Here is an 11,739-nt window from a genome sequence, read left to right as displayed (position 1 = left end):
TTTGAAATCAATCATTCGACTGTCCGGAAGATCATCTACAAGTGGAGAAGATTCCAAACAACTGCCAACTTGTTCAGGACAGGCCGCCCCAGCAAGTTCAGCCCGAGAGCAGACCGCAAGATGCTGAAAGAAGTCTCTAAGAACCCCAGAATGTCATCACGGGACCTACAGGTAGCTCTTGCCACTGTTGATGTCAAAGTGCACGAGTCTACCATTAGAAAGAGGCTGCACAAATTTGATCTACATGGGAGGTGTGCCAGGAGGAAACCTTTGCTGTCCAGAAAGAACATCAGGGCAACACTAAAGTTTGCCAATGAACACCGAGGCAAAGACCAGCACTTCTGGAACAATGTGCTCTGGACAGATGAGTCAAAGGTCGAGCTATTTGGCCACAGTACCAGAAGACATGCTTGGCGAAAAGCAAAGACAGCATTTGACGTCAAGAACCTGATACCAACTGTAAAGCATGGTGGTGGAAATATTACGGTTTGGGGCAGCTTTGCTGCATCAGGGCCTGGGCAGCTCACCATCATAGAATCCACTATGAATTCTTCATTGTACCAGAGGGTGCTTGAGGATAATGTGAGGCCATCTGTCGGAAAGTTGAAGCTCAACCGAAGGTGGACCTTGCAACATGACAATGACCCTAAACATACCAGTAAATCCACCAAGGAATGGCTGAAAAGAAAGAAATGGAGGGTTCTGGAATGGCCAAGTCAAAGCCCGGATCTAAATCCCATCGATATGTTGTGGGGGGATTTGAAACGAGCTCTGCATGCAAGAAACCCCTCAAACATCGCACAGCTGAAAGAATTCTGCATAGAGGAGTGGGCAAAAATTTCTCCCAGTCGATGTCAGAGACTGGGAGACAGTTATAAGAAACGCCTACTTGAGGTTGTTTCTGCCAAAGGGGGCAATACCACCTATTAGAACGCGCTGTAGCCACTCAACTCAAACATTACCTCTCTGCCAATAACCTCTATGAAACATTCCAATCCGGATTCCGCTCCAACCACAGTACTGAAACTGCTCTCCTCAAAATCACCAACGACCTTCTCCTCTCCTCTGACGCTGCCAACCTCAACATTCTCATCCTCCTCGACCTCAGCGCCGCCTTTGACACCATCAATCACACCATCCTCCTCACCCGACTTGAAACCACCTTTAACATTACCGGCACTGCCCTCTCTTGGATCATATCATACCTCTCTGACAGATGCCAGTTCATCTCCATCAATAACTGCAAATCCCCCACTGCTCGCCTCCCCCAAGGTGTCCCCCAAGGTTCAGTTCTTGGCCCCCTCCTCTTCATCCTGTACCTGTCCCCCCTTGGTCACTTAATCCGCCGTCATGGTCTCCAATTCCACTGCTTCGCCGATGACATCCAGCTTTTCATCTCCACCAAGTCCATCTCCACCGCCACCCACTCTATCCTGACAAACTGCATCACTGAAATAAAATCCTGGCTTCAAATCAACTTCCTCAAACTTAACTATGATAAATCTGAAATAATCATCATTGGCCCAAAAACGCTCACCAAATCCACCGATAACTTTGCCCTCAACATCGACGGTTTCCCAGTATCCACCTCCCCTCACATCCGGAATCTTGGCATCATCTTTGACCAAACCCTCTCCTTCGACAAATACACTAAACACATCACAAAGACAGCCTTCTTTCACCTGAAAAACATCGCCCGTCTCCGTCCATCCCTCTCCTCCACGGCTGCAGAAACCCTCATCCACGCCTTCATCACCTCCCGTCTGGACTACTGCAACAGCCTCATCTATGGTTCACCCTCAATAATCACCAATAAACTCCAATACATTCAGAACTCCGCTGCCCGTCTACTCACCCATTCCCGGACCCGTGACCACATCACCCCTGTCCTTTACAAGCTTCACTGGCTCCCCAACCCCCAGAGAATCCAGTACAAAATCCTCCTCTTGACCTACAAAGCCCTCCATAACCTGGCCCCATCCTACCTGGCTGACCTCCTCTCCAGACACACTCCCACCCGCAACCTCCGCTCTGCTGGTACCAACCTCCTGACCCCCCCCCCCCCCCCCCCCCCCCATCCGGACCAAATTCAGATCCTGGGGGGACAGGGCCTTCTCCATCGCTGCTCCCACCCTCTGGAACTCACTACCTCACACCATCAGAGACTCCTCCTCACTCACCACATTCAAAACATCACTCAAGACCCACCTGTTCAACACTGCATTCAACATTTAACCCACAGCATTTAACCCCTGACTATCTCTTCTCCTTCTCCTTCCTTTTGCTTTCATTATTTACCTATTGATTTTTGTCTTTTTGCACTTGTTTTTTGTACTCTGTCAAAGCGTCTTTGGGCTTCTTGAAAAGCGCTATATAAAATAAATGTATTATTATTATTATTATTATTATTATTAAAGCCAAGGGTGTACTTACTTTTTCCACATGCGAAATTTGCATTTATGTTTATTTAAATTATACAATGGACTACAAAATGTGAATGTTTCATGATATTTGTTATATTATATCACCTTTATCTATCAATATTGTTGAAATGAAGATCAAATAGCTGTATGTTGAAATATGTTGAAAAAGTCAAAATTTTACATGGGGTGTACTTACTTTTTCACGTGACTGTATATTTCTGCCTGTCTATCTTTCCGTCTAATGACTTGTTTTATTTGTCATTGCTTCTTTTCATCTGAATGTGTGTGTTCCCACTCATCTAACCTTCCTTCCCTGTTGTTCTTCATGTGCGTTGGGCTTGTGATCCTGCTGGCAGCATTTGCAGTGGGCCAGTTGGCAGTGGGAGGTGGTGCAGTTGTCGGCGTGGGTGCATTGTGTTTTTATGGCTTGGGAATGTCTGCCAGGCCTGGAACACTGGAGATGGCAAGGTGGGGCTGAAACGGTTTCATAAAAATTGTCAGAATAACGAGCTGTTTGTACATATAGACACGTACATTAATTAATATGGTGTGTACAGCATTACTACGTTCGTGTGATTCATGTGAGTGAGAGGTACTCGTGTTGCTTGCACTTTATCAATGATGCAAAACGTAAATGCACCCAACCTGACGGACACCTGATGGACCCCAACACGTAGCTTGTGGCCAGGTTATGTGAAGGAAAGAGTGCGTTCCACTTACACACACCTCCTCTCCTCTTTGGCCATTACTGCGGGGAGCGCCATTGCACTGTCTCGTTCTCCAGGTCTCCTACGTAGCGTCACACCTCGCTCACCCTTGGTAAGACCTTCATATTGTGCCAATTTCACCATGTACCTGTTTTTGTATAAATTATCTTGTCCTCTTATTCTGGATACTTTTTCCGCAGGGTGCGATTGCTCTGGTCGCCTCTGTGATGGGTTCCACATTTTTGGTGATGTCACTGCCGTATGAGGGTGGAGCCTCGCTCAAGCACCTTGCCTGGGCTGGCCATTCGTGTAAGGCCCATCTTGTGCATTCCAATTTTCCCTTTGCCTCACTCCCACCACAGTTTGCATGAAGGACACTTGTCCTCAATCAAGTTTCATTAAAGTGCTCATAATGATGCATCTGTGTGTGGGTTCCGGTGAGAGAGGTAGGGGAAATGCACCGTTTTCTCTCTTGTCGACCAAATCGCAACCCTTGAATCCCAAACCCCTCAGGCCTGCTCGGCGTGGTGCTGTGTCCGTTGGCCGGGCTGGGTGGCACGGTGCTCATCCGCGCAGCGTGGACCGCGGCCGGCATCACCATGGCGACGAGCCTTATAGCTGCGTGTGCTCCGAGCGACGCCTACATGTCTATGGCAGCACCTCTGGGGGCGGGCCTCGGACTTGTCGCTGCTGCTTCATTGGGTGAGTTTGGTCCGTAAACTAGGGTGTCCCTGAAGATCCTCATGGGTGTTACCTGCTTTATTCATGCACTCAACAGTAATGTAAGGGCACTCGGGCTTTGTCGATGTTCATTTTATGACCTGCGCCACCCAAGGTGGACGAGGTTAGGTTTTCACCCCTGTTTGTCTGTCTGGTTTTTCTATGAGCAGGATATCTCAAAAAGGTATGGACGGATTCGGACAAGACTTGGTGGACAGGTTGGGTTTGTGGCACTGACAAATCGATTCGATTTTGGTGAAGATCTGGATCCGGATAAAATAATTTATGTGATTTTTCACCATTGAGTGATGGGGCCAAAAACGATAGGCATGATATCTCAAAAGGTTGCGGACAGATTATGATGAAACTTGGTGGATGAGTTAGTCAGGTGACAATAACAAGCTGATTGGATTTTGGTGAAGATCCAGTTACAGATCCGGCCTATCGGTGGGATACAAAACGGAAACTGTTCAGCCTGGCGGAGGTGTGTTCTACCAAGCGTCCTTCTAGTTCTGTGGGTGGTGGTTTTGAGCTGTGGGCGTAAAAGGCAGTGGATTTTTGTTATAGCGGTTATGGAACCACCAGGTGCATTGTATTTGTGGCTGACAAGGTGACTATTTGGATCGAATTTTTTTTTTTTTTTTTTTTTTTTTTTTTGTTGTATACAAAGTCGAGGCTCGTGAAAGAGCTAACATTTATCAAACAAACAAATCAAACAAGCAAGCAAACAAAGTATATAAAAAGGGGAGCGGTCGACAAGATGGGGAGAGAAGGGGAGGAAGCACACAAACACAACATTTGCGAGCAGGGACATCGGGAGATGTGTGGGAGGGAGAGGGCCTGGGGGGAGGCAGGATAGGTATAAAACGCAAGGACACCAAGGACTTCCAGGAAAGAAGTCAAAAGTCACCTCAAAAAAGTGGATTTGGGGTGAAATTAGCGGGGGTAGAAAAGATCAAGGTTTTGGATTGGGGAACATAAGAGATGGTGGTGAACAGCCGTTTTAAAGACCTGGAGGGAGGAGTGGGATTGAAGAGAGTGAGGGAGTTTGTTCCAGAGGCGGGAGAAAAGAGGAATGAAGGAGTGAAGGTGAGCAGAGAGTCTTGATTTTGGCAGTTTAACCATAAGAGGGTTGCAGGCAGATCTTGTGCGACCTGTAGGAATATTTGGGGGGACAGAGCCCAGAGAGAGCTGGGGGAGCAAGGCCGGAGAGGAGTCGGTAGAAGACGGAAAGACCACCAACCTGCCTGCGGTGAGTAAGTGAAAGGCCCTCGGAGATAGCGTCATCGCAGGAGATTCCAATGATTCTGAACGCTTTGGTTTCAACAGCATGAAGACGAGCTAGGTGTGAGGCAGGAGCACCAGCCCAGCAGGGAGAGCAGTACTCCATTGAGCTGCGGATGAAAGCCTTGTATGTGGTGAGGAGCTCAGGTGTGCCAAGGAAGGACTTTGCACGACGGAGGATGCCCAGACGGCGACCAGCTTGGAAATGTGGTTTTCCCAGGAAAGATCATGGCAGATAGTGAGACCCAAAAGCTTGAGTGACAGAACTTCTTGGAGAGGATTATTCAGAAAGTAGATGGGAGGGTTGTCCAGTCGGTCTTTTCGGAGAGCCATCGTAGGAGTGTGAGATTTGTCAGGATTGAAGGACATGTTCCACTTGTTTGCCCAGTCTGTGATTTTGTCCAGGTCTGCAGAGAGTGAGGAGGCTGCAGACTGCCGATCTGAGGGATGAAGAATGGAGCGACAGAGAGTAGAGTCATCAGCAAAGAGATAGAGAGGATTTTCAAGAGAGTCAGAGAGATCATTGATGAAGACCAGAAAAAGCACAGGGCCCAGAACACTGCCTTGGGGAACTCCAGCCTGAACAGGAAGAGGAGATGAGAGAAACCCATTCAGGGCCACACGTTGACCGACTAGAGAGGAAGTCCGCCAGCCATGCGTGGAGATTTCCATGGATACCAAAGGAGGAGAGTTTGGTGAGCAGAGCGGGGTGCCAGACCGTATCGAAGGCACATGATATGTCGAGGGAGACAGCTCTAATTTCCTGTTTGGCATTGAGGACCTCCATCCATTGTTGAGACAGCAGAAGCAGCATGTCCAGAGTAGAGTGACCTGGTCTGAAACCAAATTGATGATCAGAGATCAAGCCATTGGAGAAGAGGAAAGATTTCATATCCGAAGCAATGATGAATTCCATGACTTTGCTGATAATTGGGAGAAGGCTGATTGGTCTGTAGTTGCTAGGATCTGTTTTTGCACCTTTTTTGTGCAAAGCGGTGATGTTGGCTGATTTCCAAGCAGATGGCAGTTGACCTTGAGCTAAAGAGAGGGTGAAGAGAACAGAGAGAGGGAGTGAAAGAGCGGAAGAACAGGATTTTAGGACCCGTGGGCTGATGCTGTCAGGTCCAGTTGCAGAATCAGAGTCGAGGGTTGACAGAAATTTTTCCACCTTGTCAGGAGGAAAGGACACGGAGTCCAGGAGCAGCTGGGTACGACTGGGTACGGTGGGTACAGAGAGGGATGGGTTTGGGACACAAGATTTAGAGGCAAACACAGAGTTGAGGCATTCAGCTTTTTCACGTGCGGAGTCAGCTGTGTAGCCGTTTGAGGTAAGGGAGGGGATGGAGGGGGAACAAACACCAGAAACAGATTTGACCAGACGCCACCAGGATTTGGAAGAGGGAGACAGAGAAGAGAGTTCGGTCTTGAGAACGGAGATATATTGTTTCCTGGCTCTCCTGAGGGTGGACACACACTTGTTTCGGGCTTTGTGAAAGGAAATGAGATTTCCTTCCGTTGGATTTGCTTTCCAGGAGACGAAGGCAAGTTGTTTCTGGGCAACAGCCTCACCACAAGATTCCGTGTACCATGGACGGGAGGAAGGGTATGACAACTGAAGGCGAGATGGGATAAATCTGTGCATGAGAGAGAGCAATTTACTTTGGAAGAATTCCCAGGATGAGTTGATGTCAGAGGTGGTCGAGATGGGAGACCAGTCCAGATGATTGATGGCTGCTTGAAGACCGTGCCAGTTGGCCTGAGTGAAATGCCAGACTCGTCGACGCTGAGCAGGCTCCCTGAGGATGGTCAGAGAGATGTCCACTTTAAATTTGACCTTTATTCGGTGCATGGGTGAATAACATGGGTTTCAGGTTTGTACAGTGCACATACATGTACTCCATCATGTTATACCTTTAAAGCGACAGTTTACATACATGTACTCCATCATATTATGCCTTTAAAGTGACAGTTTACATACATGCACTCCATCATGTTATACCTTTAAAGCTACAGTGTACATACATGTACTCAATCATATTATACCTTTAAAGCTACAGTGTACATACATGTACTCCATCTTTTTACACCTTTAAAGCTATAGTGTACATACATGTACTCCATCATGTTATACCTTTAAAGCTACAGTGTACATACATGTACTCCATCATGTTATACCTTTAAAGCTACAGTGTACATACATGTACTCCATCTTTTTTACACCTTTAAAGCTATAGTGTACATACATGTACTCCATCATGTTATACCTTTAAAGCTACAGTGTACATACATGTACTCCATGTTATACCTTCAAAGCTTCAGTGTACATACATGTACTTCATCATGTTATACCTTTAAAGCTACAGTGTACATACATGTACTCCATCATGTTATACCTTTAAAGCTACAGTGTACATACATGTACTCCATCATGTTATACCTTTAAAGCTACAGTGTACATACATGTACTCCATCATGTTATACCTTTAAAGCTACAATGTACATACATGTACTCCATCATGTTATACCTTTAAAGCTACAGTGTACATACATGTACTCCATCATGTTATACCTTTAAAGCTACCTTTAAATGTGAAAAGTGTGAAAGCTTTTTTTGTTTAAATGCAAAGTTTTGTTTTTAACTTCTTGTTTGTACTGTCTACTGCCAGGTTCCTTGTTCCTTCCTGTCGGTTCTGCCCTGGGCTCTGCCGTCCACGTGGTGTCCCTGTACGGAGGTCTGCTCGTGTTCTCATGGATGCTGGTGTCGGACACGCAGCGTGCGGTCAGACAGGCTGAGACGCTGGCCATACACGATCCAATAAACAGGTGAGAAATGTGCAAAACTTCATCTTTAGTTTTTCTTTCCCGAATGAAATTGGTTAATATTTGGATGTGAAAGAGCAATGGAGAGTTTTCCTTCTCGCTTCCCCCCCCTCCTTCCCCAGCTCGATGTCACTGTACATGGATATCGTGAACATTTTCATAAGGCTGTCCATAATCTTCGGAGGTGGTGGAGGGAAGCGGAAGTGAAAGTTGAAGAACCGTCACCCAGCCCCGCCTCTCCAACCGCATGCACATATCTCCCCAGTGCATATTTAATGGACTGCTTCCACACCCCCCCCCCCCCCCCCCCTTCGCTGGCTTCCCGTCTTCCTTTACGCCCCACAGTCCTAACCACACTGAGACGTAGATATCCTTCTACACCGCTCCTTCTTTACACTAGACTTGTTTTGTTTTATCTTTTGCATCCTCCTTTTTATTTATATTTTCATTTTGACCTCCTCCATTTTGTTTCAGGAAGAGCAAGTTTTTGATGCGTTGCCGGTGATGTAATAAATGAACATGCATTCAATGTGATATGCATTAAATCAAAATCGTTGCCTGATCTTTGCATCCTTGAGAGACGTCACATGCTCGTTACGTCCATCTTCTACCTAATAAACGTTTAGTGGTGGAACATCCATCGTGTCGCACAAATAAATACCTCGATATGAATGTCGAATAGTGTCTTATAAGTCGTCTTACAATGACCGAATGTTCACGTGGCTTTGTGTGATATTTGGTAAATATGGGTCGGTGGCAGACAGACGACCAGATATTTGGTAAAATTGATCAAAATACCTGCCTTGAGTTTGTTTTTGACAAAAAAAGGATCACTGGATCCAAAAGTTCCATTTTGCAATAATATGAGTTTGGATTTCTTCCAGAGGATGAGGTTTGGAGGTCATCAATAATGGATGGCCTCCCTTATTGGGGATATGAAATGGGTGTTTGTCTGGAATAGAGATAAACATGTCTGCTCAAGTCTGCACATTGATTTTACGCTGATAATCGAAGACAGGCTTCTGTACATAGATCAGGAATGATATTTTCCTGTTCATGGAAAGATCTCTGGTCAATTGGAAACCTCTCACGGGGGGATCATCTGTGCATCCTCCTGGTATGGAGGGGACGAGGTCCAGGTCCTCATGGACCACGTGGGTGTCGCGAGGTCGTCTGTCCGAGAGGAGGGTTTAGAGGTAGCGCACCTCATCTTGAGCTGACTGCTGTGGGTTCGATTCCCTGAGCCGACTAAAAACTGTCATCCTGGTATTCCATAGGTGATTCTATGTTGTGTGCCGTCCCTCTGGTGAACGTTTATTAAACGAGACATCTTGTCTGCTAGCCGTGTGTCATCAGTTGGTGGATGTTAAAGTGGACGTCTTATCTGCGAGCCGGGCGTCATGGGTTGGTGAATGTTAAAGTGGACATCTTGTCTGCTAACCGGACGTCATGGGTTGGTGGATGTCAAAGTGGACATCTTGTCTGCTAGCCGGACGTCATGGGTTGGTGGATGTTAAAGTGGACATCTTGTCTGCTAGCCAGGCGTCATGGGTTGGTGGATGTTAAAGTGGACATCTTGTCTGCTAGCCGGGCGTCATCAGTTGGTGGATGTTAAAGTGGACATTTTGTCTGCTAGCCGGGCGTCATCATTTGGTGGATGTTAAAGTGGACATCTTGTCTGCTAGCCGGGCGTCATGGGTTGGTGAATGTTAAAGTGGACATCTTGTCTGCTAGCCGGACGTCATGGGTTGGTGGATGTTAAAGTGGACATCTTGTCTGCTAGCCGGGCGTCATGGGTTGGTGAATGTTAAAGTGGGCATCTTGTCTGCTAGCCAGGCGTCATGGGTTGGTGGATGTTAAAGTGGACATCTTGTCTGCTAGCCGGGCGTCATCAGTTGGTGGATGTTAAAGTGGACATCTTGTCTGCTAGCCGGGCGTCATGGGTTGGTGGATGTTAAAGTGGACATCTTGTCTGCTAGCCGGGCGTCATGGGTTGGTGGATGTTAAAGTGGACATCTTGTCTGCTAGCCGGGCGTCATGGGTTGGTGAATGTTAAAGTGGGCATCTTGTCTGCTAGCCAGGCGTCATGGGTTGGTGGATGTTAAAGTGGACATCTTGTCTGCTCGCCGGGCGTCATCAGTTGGTGGATGTTAAAGTGGACATCTTGTCTGCTAGCCGGGCATCATCAGTTGGTGGATGTTAAAGTGGACATCTTGTCTGCTAGCCGGGCGTCATGGGTTGGTGGATGTTAAAGTGGACATCTTTTTTTTTTTTTTTTTTTTTTTCTTTTTTTTTTGAATACAGAATCGAGGCTCGTGAAAGAGCTAACATTTATCACACAAACAAATCAAACAGACAAACAAAATATATAAAAAGAGGGAGTGGTAGACAAGATGGGGAGAGAAGGGGAAGCACACAAACACAACATTTGAGAGCAGGGACATCAGGAGATGTGTGGGAGGGAGCGGGCTTGGGTGGAGGAGGCGTGGGAAGGGGGGGGGGGGGGGAAAGTAAAAAACACAAACACACCAAGGACTTCCAGGACAGCAGTTGGTATTTCAAAAAAGTGGATTTGGGGTGAAATTAGTGAGGGTAAAAAAGATCAAGGTTTTGGATGTGGGAAGATAAGAGATGGTGGTGAAGAGCTGTTTTAAAGACCGGGAGGGAGGAGTGGGATTGAAGAGAGTGAGGGGGTTTGTTCCAGAGGCGGGAGAAAAGAGGAGTGAAGGTGAGCAGAGAGTCTTGATTTTGGCAGTTTAACCATAAGAGGGTTGCAGGCAGATCTTGTGCGACCTGTAGGAATATTTGGGGGACAGAGCCCAGAGAGAGCTGGGGGGGCAAGGCCGGAGAGGAGTCGGTAGAAGACGGAAAGACCACCAACCTGCCTGCGGTGAGTGAGTGAAAGTCCCTTGGAGTTAGCTTCATCGCGGGAGATTCCAATGATTCTGAACGCTTTGGTTTCAACAGCGTGAAGACGAGCTAGGTGTGAGGCAGGAGCACCAGCCCAGAGGGGAGAGCAGTATTCCATTGAGCTGCGGATGAAAGCCTTGTATGTGGTGAGGAGCTCAGATGTGCCAAGGAAGGACTTCGCACGACGGAGGATGCCCAGTCTGAGACTGGCTTTGGAGGCCAGATTTGAAATGTGGTTTTCCCAGGAAAGATCATGGCAGATAGTGAGACCCAAACACTTGAGTGACAGAACTTCTTGGAGAGGATTATTCAGAAAGTGGATGGGAGGGTTGTCCAGTCGGTCTTTTCGGAGGGACATCGTAAGAGTGTGAGATTTGTCAGGATTGAAAGACATGTTCCACGTGTTTGCCCAGTCTGTGATTTTGCCCAGGTCTGCAGAGAGTGAGGAGGCTGCAGACTGCCGATCTGAGGGATGAGGAATGGAGCGACAGAGAGTAGAGTCATCAGCAAAGAGAGAGGGAGGATTTTCAAGAGAGTCAGAGAGATCATTGATGAAGACCAGAAAAAGCACAGGGCCCAGAACACTGCCTTGGGGAACTCCAGTCTGAACAGAAAGAGGAGATGAGAGAAACCCATTCAGGGCCACACGTTGACTACGGCTAGAGAAGAAGTCCGCCAGCCATGCGTGGAGATTTCCATGGATACCAAAGGAAGAGGGTTTGGTGAGCAGAGCGGGGTGCCAGACCGTATCGAAGGCACGTGATATGTCAAGGGAGACGGCTCTAATTTCCTGTTTGGCATTGAGGACCTCCATCCATTGTTGAGAAAGCAGAAGCAGCACGTCCAGAGTAGAGTGACCTGGTCTGAAACCAAAT

General features: G+C 47.3%; 1 protein-coding gene across 4 annotated transcripts in view; it reads left to right on the top strand.

The window, feature by feature from the left end:
* The window catches only part of GHITM (growth hormone inducible transmembrane protein), a 213,140-nt gene that overhangs the window by 199,182 nt on the left and 2,219 nt on the right, over nt 1-11,739 (top strand). For 3 of the 4 annotated variants that reach the window (XM_078771539.1, XM_078771540.1, XM_078771541.1), the window contains 6 exons: nt 2,780-2,891; nt 3,101-3,242; nt 3,331-3,439; nt 3,644-3,832; nt 7,801-7,957; nt 8,077-8,592. In XM_078771539.1, coding sequence (XP_078627665.1) covers nt 2,780-2,891; nt 3,101-3,242; nt 3,331-3,439; nt 3,644-3,832; nt 7,801-7,957; nt 8,077-8,161 — 794 coding nt within the window. In that variant the 3' untranslated portion in view covers nt 8,162-8,592. Of the gene's footprint in view, nt 1-2,779; nt 2,892-3,100; nt 3,243-3,330; nt 3,440-3,643; nt 3,833-7,800; nt 7,958-8,076; nt 8,593-11,739 lie in introns of those variants that run through there. The other variant, XM_068107338.2, reaches the window with a different exon arrangement.

The sequence above is a fragment of the Myxine glutinosa genome, chromosome 2 (assembly GCF_964187855.1).
Source record: "Myxine glutinosa chromosome 2, kmMyxGlut1.1, whole genome shotgun sequence".
NCBI lineage: Eukaryota > Metazoa > Chordata > Myxini > Myxiniformes > Myxinidae > Myxine > Myxine glutinosa.
Note: the sequence above shows the minus strand (reverse complement) of the source record. Positions and strands in the feature narration are given on the sequence as shown.